At 40.7% G+C, this 18,047-nt stretch overlaps 1 protein-coding gene and 1 pseudogene across 6 annotated transcripts in view; one reads left to right on the top strand and one right to left on the bottom strand.

The window, feature by feature from the left end:
* The window catches only part of REPS2 (RALBP1 associated Eps domain containing 2), a 222,139-nt gene that overhangs the window by 186,509 nt on the left and 17,583 nt on the right, over window positions 1-18,047 (top strand). For all 6 annotated transcript variants that reach the window (XM_047714691.1, XM_047714687.1, XM_047714688.1 and 3 more), the window contains 3 exons: window positions 416-499; window positions 1,618-1,763; window positions 12,125-12,230. In XM_047714691.1, the coding sequence (XP_047570647.1) occupies window positions 416-499; window positions 1,618-1,763; window positions 12,125-12,230 (336 nt within the window). The remainder of the gene's footprint in view (window positions 1-415; window positions 500-1,617; window positions 1,764-12,124; window positions 12,231-18,047) is intronic.
* LOC125092467 (uncharacterized) lies at window positions 2,064-2,192 on the bottom strand (annotated as a pseudogene).

Genomic DNA, 18,047 nt, shown 5'->3' with positions numbered 1-18,047 from the left:
GTTTCAGTGTTGTGTTTTTGTTGTTGTTGTGGTTACTGTTTTTGTTAGTGCTTGGGTTAAAATTGTAATTCATTTCTTTCCCAGCCCCTTTTTTTTTTTCCTGATAAGCCTTATTTATTTGTTTATTTATTTTAGTTTGAGCTTGTAAAACATTCATTTTTAGCAATACCTATGTGTAGTTATGGACAACATTACCATGACCCCTTTTCCTAAGATTGAACATGATGGAAGGGGCATGAGAGGGAGTGGCAGGGTCTAGGGAAGGTTTTCTCAAGGATCCAAAGACTTGACCGTGCTTGGCAGCAAAGTGGTCTGAATCGGCTTCCACTGAGTGACATTTTCTAGGTGCTCTCCATTATATATTTAGGTGGTTATGTTTTTGCATTTTTATTTTCTGTATGATATTTTGCTACAGTCTGAACAAGCGTCTGAGGCCGAAATACAGCCCCAGCTGAACAAAGCCCCCTCTCAAGCTGCAGACAGTAGTCCGACCAAGAAGGTAAGGCCTATGGGAAGGTGCCTCTGTGATAGCATTGTAAGCGCCCCCCCGCCCCGGTGCCCCCACCCGGGCTTCTTGGCTCTCTTTTCAAATCTGTTTTACTTTGATTTCAGTGTCCTGACCTGAATGTTAATGATCCTGCTTTCCTAGAACTTGGGTTCTTTGTGAGGATTGGGGTGCTGATGGTTCTTGGGCCTGCCTTTGATGTCACTGACAGTTTGCACTTCCTCTTCAGCCTCCAGCTAAACATGGAGGCCTTGTTTTTAACAAGTTCAGGAGGTACGGTAGGGAGGGCCAAGTGCCTTTAGCAAAACTCTGTGCACTGCTGAGCCTCTAGGAGGGCCTGTGGTGGGGGGCGGGGTAGTCTGCCCTTCTTCCTCTGTGTGCCACAGTCCGTCCTTGCATCCCGGCGTCTTCACCTTAACCCCCCAGTGTCACTGAGTCCTAGGTCACTTACTCAGGAGGCGCTACTCAGTTGCCATGCTCTCTCTCCACCTTGTTACCCTCTCCTTGCTGCTCTCCATTTTTCTAAGGCCCTCCTCTGCTCAGAGCATGGGCCGTGGGCTGGGGAGCACAGGTGAGGAGGGGCCTCCCAGACAGCAGGCTGGCTGTCTCCTTCGAGAAGACACTATGGCCCTTGAGCTTGCCTTCATATATGAATTGGAATGGAGGAATGAGGAGACCTTCACAAACTTCAAAACTCACGGCATATTCCCACAAGCCCCAAAGTGAGATGAGTCAGCTCACAAAGTGAGCTTTGTCTGTAGTCAGAAGAGGCCTCATGCTGTGAGATGCACACAGCACTGAAAAAAGGGAGAGGGTGGACAGGTGGGCCACTGGAATCTCATTCCTGTGTCCTTTCAGGTGTGAAAAGTGGTAATAGACTGCAAGCATGGAAAGAAAAAAAAAAAAAAGAAAGGCCCCTAATATCTGATGTCTGTGTCCCCACCCCATTCTTGCGAAGCCTTGAATCCGCCTTCTGTCATCAGGTGTGGGGTTTGAACAGAGTGTGCGCCTGACCTGGGAATAGGCCTAGGAGGAACATGAGGATATTGGTGTGGTGGGGAACATTTCAGTTTTTAACTTTTGGGTTTTATTGTTATGTATTTAATCCTCAGGACATACCATATTCTCAGCCTCCATCAAAGCCCATCCGAAGGAAATTCCGACCTGAAAACTCAGCTACAGAAAACCAAGAGCCGTCTAGCACTGTTGGCGGGCCAGTGTCCGCAGCAACCGGGAAACCCCACACAGCAGTCCAAAAGTAAGTACAGCAGATCAGGGAGGTCAGCAACCACCTTTTCAATCTTTGTATGTGTGTACATGTAAATCTGTTTACATATATACTAGTGGCCATGGAAGGGTGTGATTTCGTGGCTGCAGTTTTGTCTTACTCCTCTCTCTGCTGGTACTACAGGCTCCCCGTCACCTAAAGAGACCTAAGCTACAGGACTTAACCTGAACCAAGGGGCAAGTGAGCACAAAGCTGCGGCATTTTAGTTTGGTTTGATTTCCTTCCCTTCCTTCCTCCTCTTCCTCTCCTTCCCACCCCTCTTCCTTGTGCTGGCCTACATTTTCCTAGGAAGAAGACAGTGACAAAAATGGTGGTTTCTCCTCTTTGCCAGTCTTCATTTAGCAGTAATCGCACCTCTGATAAACCTCATTGGCTACGATACTGCCAGTGCGGAAAGCTCCCTCTTTGCCTCTCTTATGCTCCCCCCCACCCACCAGGGCAAATGGCTAGCTTCCTGACCCTAAGCCCCAACTTTGAGTAGACTCTGGCTTGTGATTTCTTTTCATACCCCATGAAAATTTTCTGTTGTTGATCATGTCAGCACAGAATGGTCACATGTGGAGCTTCCAGAATCTCTGTCTGACTGGCTGTAACAGACATTGGAGGAGGTGGTACGGGTGGGGGCGGGGGTGGTACCTGTGGACAAGGCCAGGAACTGAGAGAACAATGCTCTGGACATACTGTTTTTCTCCAGAGGCTTTGGCTTTAAGAAAGGCTGTCACTTGCCTCAGTTTCCCTGTAGTGAAATTGAGCTAGGTGTTGAGGGCAGAAACCCGCTGCTGTGCGTGACTTCACAAGTGAACTAACATCACTTGTCACTAACATCCCTGCCCAAGATAAGCCCTGACACTGCTCTTGGGGCCTTGTCGATCCCAGAGCAAGATTCTGTGGGTGCAGCTTGCCTCGGAAGCCAAAACCCCATGGGGAATCTGTGCGGCACCTTCAGATGATGGTTTTTGTGTCTGTTTTTCCAAATAGACAGTTCCCTAGTGGTATCAGTGCATAAAGGAAATCTGTTTTGTCCTTAATGGCCCCTGAGAGCTTGGACCATCTTTCAGCCACTGTCAGGCCTGGGGGCTGGATCCCTGTCAGGGACAAAGATGGCTAAACTTGTTTCCATGAGCCACCCTGACTTTGCAGTGTAATCCCTGCTTCACATTACTGCTGGTCAGTCCGTGGCAGCTCCAGCAGCCCCCACACTGGATGGACGGCAGCTGGCGGAGCTCACCCTGAGGTCTTTTTCAGTTTCTTTCCTTTGTCTGTGGGGTTTTTAAAAACAGTTTTATTGAGATATAATTCACATAGCATACATTTCACCCTTTTACGTGTACAGTTCAGTGGTTTTTAGTGTATCTACAAAGTTGTAAAACTGTTGCCACAAACTAATTTTAGAATATTTTTATTGCCCACCAAAGAAATTCCATGCTGATCAGGAGTCACTTTCCATTTCCTGTCCCATGTCCCAGGCAACCACTAATCTACTTTCTGTCTTTATAGGTTTGCCTGTTCCGGCCATTTCATGTAGATGGAACCATGCAACATGTGGTCTTCTGTGGCTGACTTTTTTTCAGTTCACATAATGTGTTCAAGGTTTATCCATGTTTTTGCTAAAATCAGTACTTGGTTCTTTTTATTGCTAAATAATGTCCTATTGTATAGCTATACCACATTTTATTTACCCGCTCATCACTTGATGGACGTTTGGGTTGGTTCCACTTTGAAGCTGTAAAGAATAATGCTGATCTACTATGGGTGGACAAGTTTTAGTATGGACTTGTGATTTCATTTGTCTTGAGTATGTACCTAGGAGTGGAATTGGTAGGTCATATGGTCACTCTGTATTTAATATTTTGAGGACTTGCCAAACTCTTTTTCCACAGTGGCTGCAGCATTTTACTGTCTTATCAGTAACATACAAGAGTTCTAATTTCTCCTGTTGTTTTTTTTTTTCCAATACTTGTTATCTTTAAAAAAAAAAATGATTACAGCCATCCTAGTGGATGTGAAGGGGCATTTCACTGTGTTTTTGATTTGCATTTCCCTAATGGCTAATGATATTGAGTATCTTTTCATGTGCTTATTGGCCATTTGTCTTCTTTGGGGAAATGTCTGCTCAGATCCTTTGCCCTTTTCTGCTTGGATTATTTATCTTTTTATTTTGAGTTATGAGTTCTTGACCTATGCTGGATGCAAGTCCCTTCCCAGATGTATGATTTGCAAGTATTTTCTCCCATTCTATACGTTGTTGTTTCACTTTCTTGATGCTGTCATTCGCAGCATATTAAAGACTTTTTTCCTGCATTTGCTTCTATAGGTTTTTATAGTTTTAGCTCTTACATTGAAACCCATGGTTAATTTTGAGTTCATGTTTGTGTATAGTGTGAGGAAGGGTCCCAACTTCATTCTTTTGCATATAGATACACATTTGTCCCCGCATCATTTGTTGAAAGGAGATACTTTCTTTGATCAGCCTGGCTAGTGACAGTCCCTCATTGTGATGCTCTCTCACTGATTAGGTGAGCGCATGGTGTCCGACTGAGAGAGGCTAGCTACCACAGCAGCCCAAACAGTGCTGTAAATGTCAAGGATGTAAGCTTTGGGTCAGGGAATTCTGTACAGCTTATTTTGCTAGACTAGTTTATTTTGGGGTAGTAAGAAGCAGCTTAACATTCATCTTTTTTTAAGCCCTGGATAGAGAAACAGCTAGACCCATGATGGTTAGTCTATATAGTTCTTTCTCAACCAGGCTTCTGGGAAAGAATGAAACTCTGATGCCCTTAGACATCCATTGTCTGTAGGAACTTAACCTCTCTCCTATGCATGTAGAGTGGTCTTTACTGTGTATGGTTTTGGGGAAAATTGGGAAAAGAGTCATAAATCATTTTCTTAATTGTCTAATAGAACAGTGGTTAAAAAAGGCCAAAAAAATAAACTAGTTGTAAAATGGTCATCACCTCTTTGGGAAATGAATATCAGAATTGACCTGTTGTAAGAAGCAAATTCTCCTTCAGATATCATCATTGTCTATTTCATTTAGGGCAAAGGAAAAATGAAATAGTCTCTCCAAGTGAGCTGCTGAGTCCAGATATGACTAATAAACAACTCTTGGATTGTGACAAAATTACTGAGCTGCTTGTAAGGACAAAAGTGGTTTTTTTTTTAAAGAAATAATTTGGCTTACTTGATTTTCCCTCACATCTTGTGCATCTAGTAAAGATGGACTTTGGGAAAATAAAATGGTTTGAAGAGTGTGGAGAGAGAGGATATTGTATAACAGTACTGTGAAACTGTGCCTGCCTCTGTGGCTTTGCTCTTCTCTGTAACCTCCGGAAGTGTCCTGGACCACCCCAGGGCATGCCCAGCAGCTGGTGTGGCAGTGTCTGCTTGCCTGCATGACATTCTCAGTGTGGTTGGGATTCTGTTTTCCCTCCTGCTTCATGGTTGGCCGTCCTGGCATGTCCGTGGGGTCGATGAGTGGCATCCCTAATGAAAACCTGCCATTTCCAAGGAGACAAAAGGCAATACAAGTTCAGTTCTTAGAAGCTGTGCTCATAATTCCTTGGGATAAATCAGGGCTCAGTTGGAAGGCTAAGAAGATTTTTCTCATCTAGAGACCCCAGCTTATATTCTTTCAAATATTGGTTTAGCTGTTTGAATGAAACCCAGTTAACAGGCACTCAGATAACATAGAAATTGACTTCTTTCTTGTCTAAATGTCTGAGTTGGTGAGTGGTCCCGAAGCATAGAGTAGCTCTGTGCAGGAACCCAGCTGCCTTCCCATATTCTTATTCTATTTTTTTCAAGATTTTATTTATTTATTTGACAGAGGGATCATAAGTAGTCAGAGAATAGGGAGAGACAGAGGGGGAAGCAGGCTCCCCGCCAAGCAGAGAGCTCGATGTAGGGCTTGATCCCAGGACCCTAAGATCATGACCTGAGCCGAAGGCAGAGGCTTAACCCACTGAGCCACCCAGGTGCCCCCCATATTCTTATTCTAGATCCCCATGGGGGTTGTCTTTATCCCTATGGTTGAGGAGGAAGGCTGGTTTACCTTCCTCACTCCACTCACATTTCAGGCCCCAGAGAGGGGGAAGGAACAAATGGAGAGAAAACAGACTACTTTGAAGGGTATGACTCAGAAGTGGCATCTCTGATCCCATTGGCCCGAACGTAGTCATATGGCCTTACCTACCTACAAGAGAGACTGGGAAATGTAGCTTCTAGTTGGAGGGCCATGTGCCTCACTCAAACTGAGAATGATAGGCTATTGCAGATACGAAGGCACAGGAATAGGTTTTGGAGGATAATCTGCCACAAAACCTTGAGTGGACAGTGCCTCACGATGCTGCTGTTCTGGATTGATAAATAGCATGACACACAATAGAACCAGACAAAATAAATATCTGCTTAAGCATTACTCCTTCACTTTCCTCCCTGGAAACCAGAGTAGTTCCAGAGAAGCCTGGAAGAATGAGTAAAAATATTAAGAGAACCTGGAGAGACTGTGGAAGCAACTGTTAAGAGGGTGAGGAAGGTTAAATGCTCTGCTGACCCTTCAGAGGTATTCTGGGCTTGATCCTATCTTTGTGTTATTTAGGGCTCCTTTGGTAGCAAATAATAAAAGGCAACTCGAGGTAGCAAAAGATACTCTTTATTATAAGGGTATAGGTGTGACTCAGGGAAATCAGTGGCAGGAGTGGATCAGAAGAGAACATTGCAAACCTTCTGGGGCTCATTTTGATGCCTCTCAGTTTTCGTAAGGTGTTTTTGACATTTTTATCTGTAAAGACTCCTCACCTTCAGCTCCAGAGATCCCATTCTCACTGTGCGGGCCCAGGCTGAACTAAACTATTAGCCATAACTCAAGTCCTTTGGAGGGAGAGTCTGGTCAGCTCAGCATGGGCAGCATCCATTCAAGTGTCAAAATCGAGGGCAAGGTTTTCTCGAGACAAAAAGAGCTGCCTGCCAGGGGCTCATCCTTGTGGAGGAGGTGGAGGGAGATGGAGCCAGTTCCCAAAGGAGGGGGAAACCGTTAGGTGCTGGACACACATGGTGTGGTAGTAGCGTAAGGAGGGGCATCAAGTTCTGATCAACATCTTTTTAAAAACTTTTTATTTTGGTACAATTATAGTTTCACAGGAAATTACAAAAACAATACGGAGCAGTCTTGTGGCTCTTTTACCTAGTTTCTCCTAATGATTACATTTTACCTAACTCTCGAACAATATCAAAACAAGGAAACTGACATTGGGGCAGCGTATGCATAGTTCCATGCCATTTAATCACATGTGTAGAGTCTTGTAACTGCCACTGTAATCAAGGTACAGAAATCAGACCTACCCTCTCCTCATCACCATTCCTTACTCCTGGCCACCACTGGTCTGTTTCCCATCTCTAGAATTTTTTCATTTTGAGAATGTTATATAAATAAAATCACACAGCATGTGCCCTTCTGAGTTTAGCTTTTTTCACTTGGCACAGTCTCTTGACATCTAAGTTACGTATCTCAGTGAGCACTGCTAAGAGCTATTCTGTGGAATGGCTGTGCCGCAGTCTCTTGAGCCATTTGCTTGTTGAGAGACATTTTGGTTGTGCCTAGTTGCTAGAGATCATAAGCAAAGTTACTGTGAGCATCTTGTGTGTAGGTTCTTGTGTGTGCACAAATTTTCATTTCTCTGGTGTAAATGGCCAAGTTATAGAGATGTTGAATCACTATACTGTACACCTAAAACTAATGTAACATTGTGTGTTACTTATAATCAAGTTTTAGAAAATAAAAAGATACAGTACTAATTAAATTATCTTTTTCAGTTGATGTGATGTTAGTAAAAATGTAAAGTTTGCAAGGCATTCTAATAAAAGCCTTAGGAGTAAAAAAAAAAAAAATGGTCAAGGGTATGATTGCTGGGTTGTGTGCCGAGTGTATGTTTAGTTTTTGGTTTTGTTTTAAGATTTTTATTTAATTGAAAGTGAGAGAGAATGAGCAAGTACGTAAGTTGGGAGTAGGGGTAGTGGGAGAGGGAGAGGGAGAAGCAGACTCCCCGCTGAGTAGGGAGCCCATGTAGGGCTTGATCCCATGACCCTGGGATCATGACTCTAGCTGAAGGCAGACGCCCAATTGACCGAGCCACCTGGTGCCCCAAGTGTATGTTTAGTTTAAAAAAAAACTGCAAAAAAAAGAAAGTGCCAAGTTGTTTTCCAGAATGGCTGCACCATTTTACATTTCCACCAGCAATGTATGAGAGATGTAGTTTCTCCACATCCCCACCAGCATTTGGTATTGTCACTGGTTTTTTAATTTTAGCTATTCAAATAGGTGGGTAGTTCTATCCTTTTGTGGTCTTAATTTGCATTTCCCTAATGGCTAATGACGTTGAGTGTCCTTTCATGTGTGTATTTGCCATCATGTCTCCTCTTTGGTAACATGTCTCTTCATGTCCTTTGCCCGTTTTCTAATTGAATTGGTTTTTTGCTGTTGAGATTTGAGAGTTCTTTTTATATATTTTAAATGCCTATCAATTGTCAGGAATGTGGTTTGCAAATATTTTCTCTTAGTCTGGAGCCTGTCATTTCATCCTCTTAACACTCATTTGCAATACAAAAGTTTTTAAAATTTTGAAGAAGTCCAGCTTACTGATTTTTTTAATCTTTTATGGATTGTGCTTTTATTGTTACATCTAAAAACTCTTCATGAACAAGCCCTAGGTCTTGAAGATTTTCTCTTATGTTTTCTCCTAAAAGTTTTATAATTTTGCATTTTATATTCAAGTTGCTTGATTCATTTTGTATTGTTTTATGTAAGACAGGTTTGCATCAGTGTTCTTGGCCTATGTATATTGAATTGCTTCAGTGCTGTTGGTTGAAAAGGTTATTCTATTGGGTGGCTTGGTTGGATGTCCGACTCTTGGTTTTGGCTCTGGTCATGATCTCATGAGCTGTGGGATTGAGCCCTGCATCAGGCTCCCCACTCCGCGCTCAGCGGTGGGGTTAGGGCTGCTTGAAAGATTCTCTCCCTCTGCCCCTCCCCCAGTCAGGCATGCTGTCTCTCTAAAAATAAATAAATCTTAAAGACAAAGAAAAAGCTATTCTTCCTCCATTGACTTGCTTTTGCACCTCTGTCAAAAGTGAGTTGTCTGTACTAGTGTGAGTATGTTTCTGGGTTCTCTATTCTGTTCGACTGATTGATGTGTTTTTCCCTCTGCCAGTACCACCCGGTCTTGATTACTGCCTTCATTACTTAGTTACTTGATTACTATAACTATATAATAAAATATCTTCTATCTCTCCCACTTTTATTATGATTTTTCAGAATTGTTTTAGATATTCTAATTCCTCCGACTTTCCATACAAATTTTAGAACAGTTTTGTCTTGATCTACAAAAAAATCTTGCTGAGATATTGATACAAATTGTGCTAAACCTTTGGGGCATCTGGGTGGCTCAGTCAGTTAATTGTCTGCTTTCAGCTCAGGTCATGATCCCAGGGTCCTGGGAACGAGTCCCACGTCTGGCTCCCTGCTCCGTGGGGAGCCTGCTTCTCCCTCTCCCTCTGCACCCCACTCTGGCTTGTACTCTCTTGCATGTCTCTTTCTCTCTCAAATACATAAATAATCTTTAAAAATTAGAAAAAAAGAATTGTGTTAAACCTTTATGTCAGTCTGAGGAGAGTTGACATCTTTACTATGTTGAGTCATTCAATCCATGAACATGATATTTATTTTGACTCTTTTTCATTACTGTTGTATAGTTTTCAGCATGTAAATCTTGTGTATGTTTTGATATATCTAAGAACTTCAGTTTGAAGCTTTGTAAATGATACTGTATTTTTTATTTTTTTCCCCAAGTATTCAGTGTTAGTGTATCAAAATTCTATTGATTTTTTAAAAATACTTGTTTTTTTAAAAAAGATTTTATTTATTTATTTGACAGAGATCACAGGCAGAGAGGCAGGCAGAGAGAGAGAGGAGGAAGCAGGCTCCCTGCTGAGCAGGGAGTCTGATGGGGGGCTCTATCCCAGGACCCTGGGATCATGACCTGAGCTAAAGGCAGAGACTTTAACCCAGTGAGCCAGCCAGGTGCCCCTATTGATTAAAAAAAAAAATTATTTCTTTGAGAGGGAGGAGCAGAGGAAGAGGGACAAGCAGACTCTACGCTGAGTGCAGAGCCTGACACAGGGCTCGATCCCACAACGCAGAGATCATGACCTGAGCTGAAATCAAGAGTCGGATGCTTAACTGACTGAGTCACCTAGGCACCCCCATTCTTTTGATTTTTGTATATTAATCTTCTCTCCTCCAAACTCATTCCTATTCTTGCTGAAATCATTTATTAGTTCAGAGAAATTTTTTTTATAGATTCCTTGGAGTTTCCCTTGTAGGCCATCATGTCATCTGCAGATGGGGACAGTTTCGTTCTTTTCAATATGTGTGCCTTTTATTTCCTTTTCTTGCATTACTGTGTTGACTAGGACTTCTAGCACTGTGTTGAAAACAGTAATGAAAATAGAAATCCTTGCTTTGTTCCTCGTCTCAGAGGGAAATCATTCAGTTTTTCATTATGTATGATGTCAGCTGTAGTTTTTTTTTTTGTAGAAGTTCTTCATCAAGTTGAACAAGTGGGCCTCTATTCATAGTTTCCTGAGAATTTTTTTTTTAATCATGAATGGGTATTGAGTTTCATCAGGTGATTTTTCTATATCAGTTGATATAGTTATGTGATTTTTTAATTCTTTTACCTGTTAGGATGGTAGATTACACTGATTGACTTTTGATTATTGAATCAGCCTTGCATCTCAGGAATAAAGCTCTCTTGGTCATGGTGTATAAGTTTTTAATACATTGCTAAATTCTATTTGCTAATATTTTGTTAAAGATTTTGCCTCTGTGTCCTGGAGGGATATTGTGTCTAATTTATGTCTTTCTAGCCTGCCCTTTTCCAAGTAATTTGGCTAGAGAGAGCAGGATTTAGATGGGGGGAGACTTTTTATTGTCTGCCCTTATTGATGTTTATGGATTGCTGACTTTTCCACCGTCCAGTCTGGGATATATGAAGTAAAAAAGAAAACCCAGAGAATTCACTGCTATCTGTTTCTCTGGGTACTGAGTTCCCTGGCTGGTTTGCCTTCCTCACTCCACTTTTTGGAGTAATGTTATGTTTGTCTTATGTATTATGTCCAGGATTTTAACTTTACTTGGTGGGGTAGAGAGAAGTATGTCTACTTCACATTGTCCTGAGACTGGAAATCCAATCCTTATCTTTCTAAAAGTAGATTTTAAAGCCTATTCCCTGCCTCTTTATGGATGAAGAAATTAATCTTTCAACTTCTTGGGGAAGGGAGTATGCCTTCTGCGGATTAGCAGAGTGGGTAGCATAGTGTATGTGCTCAGTGAATATTAATCAGATCTCCGCAGTGGTCACTGGACATTCCGGTTAAGTTGCATGGCATAGAAGCTACCTCTCACTGACTGCACATATGTCTGTTTTCCTAGGGGAACTGAAATTGCCCTTTTGCTCTGAGAATTCGGTCTTTTTTGCTGTGGGATATGAGACTGTAGATTATACCGTCATGTTGATTTATCATCCCAACTGTAGACAGCTTTGGGGGAGAAAGAGGGTTCTAAGAATAATTCGGGCCAGTCATGCAGTGTAAGCAGAGATTGTAATGAGCAAAGTGGAGCAGACGGTCACCGTAGTTAGACGTGTTCTGTGAATTTACTTTTGACTTAATTTGGGAATAATGTTATTAAAACATTTTCTCAAGTGCCACAGATGTATGCTGGTGTATGCACATGCATGAGCGTGTACACACACACACACACACACACACACACACACACACACACTCTCAAGCAGTCATGCCTAATAATAAAGAAATGAAGGAGAGTTATATAGGACGGCCAAGTTTTGTAGGATTTTTCCTAACGAGAATGTTCTTCTATTCATTTCCTTCAGACTTGTCCACAGGGGCCACCTGCAGGTCTTTTAAATGCCATTAAGGCTTACACGAAAAGGGCATTCTAGTTAATGTGGTTTGTCAGGAAGAAATACTTATTAAAATGTCTTGGAATAAATAGAATGCGAAGTTTGAATAGGTCCAATTCACAGCTTTTCTTTCAAGTTATAAAATGGGAACTACTTCAGGTGTAAATAATTCATCCCGACAAATGTGTTTTGTTTGGTGTGTGCCTGCCTGCCTGTGGATATACGATTTTCTTTTTGGAGCCTGTGGCATTAGTCCCTCATTGAGCACTTCTCACGAGTCAGGGTGTTCTGACCCGCAAGGGTCCGGACCTCTGAGTTCTATTTCGGTGAACTGTTTGTACTTTTTTATAGACAGTCTTCCAAACAGAAGAAGGCAATTCAGACTGCTATCCGCAAAAATAAAGAGGCAAATGCAGTGCTGGCCCGGCTGAACAGTGAACTCCAGCAGCAGCTCAAGGTAAGGAGCGTCCCGAAATTGGATTACCAGGCTTTTCTTCTGGTGGTTTTGTTTGGACCATTGGCCGAGCACCTGGTTCCATTCCATATTGGTAAGACTGGCGTCTTTGTTGGCAAACCTCTTTTGGAAGGCAGAGAATTGCTGCACTTCAGTTTCATGGGTTGGTTCTTGTATGTTTAGGGGAAGACTAGTAACTTGAATGTGCGCCTGCATATTGTGTATTAGTGATTAGGACAGAGAGTCTGTCACAAAGGCTGTCTGAAGCATTCTTCATTGCTGAAAGCTTCTGGACAAGCCTTTGATTGTTTAGGTCCTCTCTGAATGATGGTCTACTTAGGTGGAAGAGAGTATAGCCCTGATACTGTCAAAGGCCCACCCCCTCCTGCAGGCAAATGGTTCCATGTCACCTTCGCAAGAACATCCCCCCTCTCCTTACCACCTCTTTGTCTTCCCCATTCCTCTCCCCTGTGTTAGTTTTCCAGGACTGCCATAACGAAGTACTACAACCTTGGTGGCTAAAAGTACCAGAAATCACTTCTCACAACTCTGGAGACTAGAAGTCCAAAATCAAGGTGTCAGTAGAGCCATGTGCTCTCTCTGAAGGCTCTAGGGGAGAATCCTTCTTTTTCTCTTCCCACCTTCTGGTTGTGGCTGGCAATCCCAGACGTTCCTCGGCTTCCAGATGTGTCATTCCAATATCTGTCTCCACTGTCACATGGTATTCTCTCTGGGTCTCTCTGTCTGTGTCCAAATTCCTTTTCTTATTGTGTCCTCTTCTTATAGGGACACCAGTCATTGAATCAAGGCCTCCCCAAATTTAGTGTAACCTCATTTTAATTACATCCGCAAAGGTCCTGTTTCTCTATGAGGTCATATTTACAGGTGCTGAGGGTTAGGACATAAGTGTATCATATTGGGGGACACAGTTCTACCTACTGCATCCACTGATTCTCTCCTGCATCATTCCCACCCACATAAACGTGCTCCAGTACTGTCCGTGATCTTGACCTCACATCCTTCTTCAACTGCAGCCCCCTCTCTCTTTTCTCTTTCATGGCTAGGTTGCTTAGGAGTTGTTTTCATTTACTCTCTTTCCTCACCAACAGCTTTTTCTCTCTCAACTTCAGTGTGGCTTCACTCTCCTCCATTCACACCCCTCCTGCAACCAAATCCAACAGGCCTATTTTGGTGTTACTTGACTTTTCAGGAGAATTCTACACAATTGGCCATTGCCTCCTCTGAAATGGCCTTTCTCACTGGATTTGGACTACTATATTTTTTTCGTATTCCTTTCACTACCTCCCTCTCTCCCTCCTTCCCTTCCTTCCTGGTGCCTCTCCCTTAGCATTCAGTGCTATTTCTTCCTTCTTTGATTTCTCTTTTTTTATTCCCCCGTTGCCATGATATTTTTTTAGGGACATTTTCAAGCATACAAGAAAGGCGAAAGAATCCTACGGTAAATACTTTTATAGCCACCTCTTTTAACATTTTACTATGCTTGTTTTATCACATATCTACCCCTCTGTTCATCAGTCTACCTTATTTTAAACATGTTTTTCAATAAATTGCAGACATCTGTATGCATCCCCTAAATGTTGCAACGTGTGGATCATTAACTAGTGTTCAGTATATTTACAGATTTCTCTGATGATGTTATGTTTTACATATAGTGAAGGCACAGATCTTAAGTGTGCCATTTGCTAAGTTTTTACAAATGCATGTACTTATGGGACCCAAACCCCTACTATTGAGATATAGAACACTAGCACTGCCCTCCGAGGCTGCCTCATGCTCCTTCCTTGTCAATTCCTGCCCCCACGTGCACGGAGGCAACCACTGTTCTTACTTTGTTATGCCATAGTTTTATTTATTCTGTAACTCTCCATAAATGGTGTTCTGTAACATAAACTTTTATGTAAAGCTTATTTCACTTAGTATTACATTTTTGAAATTCATTGATACAGCATGTGTCAGTAATCCATTTCTTTTTACTGCTGGATAGTATTCCATTGGGTGAGTATGTCGCAATTTCATTGTCAGTTCTTCTATTCATACACACTTCTATTAATACACATTAATACACACTGGAGCTGTTGCCAGTTTTTGTCTATTTTGAAGAAAACCACGTTTTTGAATAAGTCTTCATGTGGAAATATGTCCTCATTTCTCTTGGGAAGTACCCATGGTTCGATTAGTAGGTAATGTGGTGAACATATGTGATTAGTTTTGTTAGAAACCGCTAGAGCTTGGGGTGCCTGGGTGGCTCAGTTGATTAAGCGACTGCCTTTGGCTCAGGCCATGATCCCCAGGGTCCTGGGATCGAGCTCAGCGGAGAGCCTGCTTTTCCTTCTCCCTCTGCTGCGCCCCCGACTTGTGCATGTGCTTTCTCTTTCTCTCTCTCTCCCCCGTGCCCATCAAATAAATAAATAAAATCTTAAAAAAAAAAAAGAAAGGAAATTGCTAGAGCTTTTCCCAAAGTGGTTTTAGCATTTTGTACTCCTCCCACTAGACTGTGAGAGTTCCTGTAGTTCCACATCCTTGCCTCCATTTGGTGGTGGTCTTTTATAATTTTAGTTGATCCTGTGGCAATTTAGTTTTTATTTTGCATCTCCTTGATGCTTAATTTTGGTCAGCATTTCTTATTATAATTATTTTCCTTTCATATATTTTATGAAGTGTCTATTCAGAATATCTGGCCATTTAAATATTTTTTTTAGTCTTTTTTGGTGGCATTGTAAGTAGATGCTTTTTATATTATCTTGGTTACTAGTCCTTTGTCAGAGATCTGTTTTATAAATGTTTTCTTCCAGTCTTTCATTTTCATAACTGTATCTTTTCAAGAACAGACTTTTTAAAATTTTTGTAAAGTCTAATTTATCGGATTTTTTTCCTCTTATGGTTCCTATTTTCTTCTTGTATAAGGAAACTGCCTACATCTAAATTATGAAGATAGTCTCCTATGTTTTCTTTTAAAGGTGTTATTGTTTTAGCTTTTGAATTTAGGTCTTAAATTGCTTTTTTAAACCACTTCATTGAGGTATAACTGACACACAAAAGCCGATGCATATTTAATGTATGCATTGTGATACATACAGTTGGAAGATAATTATATATCCATGGACCCATCACCACAAGTTATGCCATAAAAGTATTCACATCTAAAAGTTTCCTTTCCTCTCTTTATTTATTCTTATTCTTTTTATTATTATTATCATTTCATTATTATTCTTTTGTGTATGTGACAAGAGCACTTAACATAAGATCTACCCTCTTGGCAACTTTCTAATTATACACTATAGTAAAATTAATTGGAACTATGAGATATAGTAGATCTCTAGGCCTTACTCATTTTGTATAACTGAAACTTTGTACCGTTTGAATAGTACTTCCGCATTTCCCCCAGCCCCTGACAATCACCATTCTAAACTCTCCTTCTATGAGTTTGACTGTTGTAGATTCCTCATATGAGTGGTGTCACTTAGCATTTGTCCTTCTGTGTCTGGCTTATTTATGTCCTCCAAGTTTTATCTATGTTGTTGCAAATGGCTGAATTTCTTTCTTTTTAAAGGCTGAATAATATTCCATTGTATATATATATATTTTCTTTATCAATTTGTCCATTGGTAGACATTTAGGTTCCTTCTGTATCTTGGCTATTGTGAATAATGCTACAGTGAACATGAGAGTACAGATACCTCTTCAACATACTGATCTTGATTCCGTTGGAGATATACCCAAAAGCTGGATCATATTTGGTAGTTGTATTTTTTTCAGTATTATTGAGATATAATTGACATATAACACTGTGTATAGTTATACAACATATTAATTTGATACATTTACATATTGCAATATGACTGTCAAAGTATTGTTAATACCTTTGTCACCTCACATAATTACCAATTCTTTTATGTAGTGAGAACATTTAAGATTTACTCTCCTGGCAACTTTCAAGTATGTCATACAGTATTGCCAACTATAGTCACCATGTGGTACATTAGAGCCCTAGAAGTTAATCATCTTATAACTGGAACTTTGCACCCTTGGTTAATATCTCTCCATTTCCCCTCCAGCCCCTGGCAACTTCCATTCTACTTTCTGTTTCTGTGAATTTGGCTTTTTTACTTCCACACACAGGTGATATCACGCAGTATTTGCCTTTCTTTGTCTGACTTGTTTCCCTTGGCATAGTTCCCACAAGGTCTATCCATGTCACAAATGACAGGATTTCTGATTTCCTTCTTCCTTATGGCTGAATAGTACACCATTGTATGTATGTACTACATCTTTATTCATTCATCTGTAGACAGCGCAGAAGGATTCCCTTTTCTCCACATTTTTGGCAACACTTATCTCTTACCTTTTTGATAATAGCCAGGTGTGAAGTGATACCGCATTGTAGTTTTTGTTTTTTTTTTTTAAAGTAGGTGTCACACCCAACGTGGGGCTTAAACTCGCAGCCCTGAGATCAAGAGTTGCATGCTCTCCCGCTGAGCCAGCCAGGTGCCTCTCATTGTGGTTTTGATTTACATTTCCTTGGTGATTACATTTCCTTGGAGATTGGGCATCTTTTTACATACCTGTTGGTCATTTGTTTTGGTATGTTGTGTTTCCATTTTCGTTTGTTTCAAGATAGTTTTTAATTTCTTCTTTGACCTATTGGTTGTTCAGGAGTGTGTTAATTTCTACATATTTGTGAATTTTTCAGCTTTCTTCGTATTAGTTGATTTCTACTTTCATAACACTGTGTTTGGAAAAGATGATTTGGTATGATTTCAATCTTTTTAAGTTTTTTAGGGCTTGTTTTGTGACCTGTTGTGATATATCCTGGAGAGTGTTCCATGTGTATTCAAGAATATATATTCTGCTGCTGTTGGATGGAATGTTCTTTCTGTCTCTTAGGTCCATTTGGTCTAAAATATAGCGCAAGTTCAACATTTCCTTATTGATTTTCTGTCTGGATGATATATTCATTGATTTCTCCCTTCAGATCTGTTATTTGCTTAATGTATTTTGGTGCTCTGATGTTGGTTACATACATATTTACAGCTGTTATATTTTCTTGATGAATTAACTATTTTAACACTATATAATGACCTTCTTTGCCTCTTGTTACAGTTTCTGGCTGAATGTCTATTTTTTCTGAGTTAAATATAGCTACCCTGCTCTCTTGGTTTTCACTTGCATGAATTACCCTTTTTCATCCCTTCACTTTGAACCATGTGTGTGACCCTGAAGCTGAAGTGAGCCTCTTGTAGACAACATATAGTTGTGTCTTGTTTTTAGCCACTTTATGCCTTTTTGGTTGGAGAATATAATTCATTACATTTAAAGTAATTATTGACAGGTGAGGACTTACTAATGCCATCTTACTGTTTTCTGGCTGTTTTGTAGTTCCTTTGTTCCTCACTTACTGCCTTTTGTGAATCAGTTTTGTGTAGTGGTATGCTTTGATTGTCTTCTCTTTATCTTTTGTGAATTTACTGTAGGTTTTTGCTTTGTGGTTACTGTGAGGTTTATATAAAACATAGCTCTGTCTGTTTTATGCTGATAACTTTGATTGCATATAATAACCCTACACTTTTACTCCCCCCATTTTTGTTTTTGATGTCACATTTTACCTTTTTATATTGTGTATCCATTAGCAAATTATTGTAGCTGTAGCTGCTTTTGTAAAATAATTTTATTGCCTTAATTTTATTAATTCCTTTAATACAATTTAATAATCCTTTAAAAGTTACTATCTCACTTTTTTCCCTCAAGGTATTAACTGGATGCTAGTCGCTCCAGTGTTGTGCCTATTAATGTTTTATGTTC

Source organism: Lutra lutra, chromosome X, assembly GCF_902655055.1.
Source record: "Lutra lutra chromosome X, mLutLut1.2, whole genome shotgun sequence".
Taxonomy (NCBI): Eukaryota; Metazoa; Chordata; class Mammalia; order Carnivora; family Mustelidae; genus Lutra; species Lutra lutra.
The sequence above is the reverse complement of the archived record's forward strand: the minus strand, read 5'-3'. Positions and strand labels throughout refer to the sequence as shown.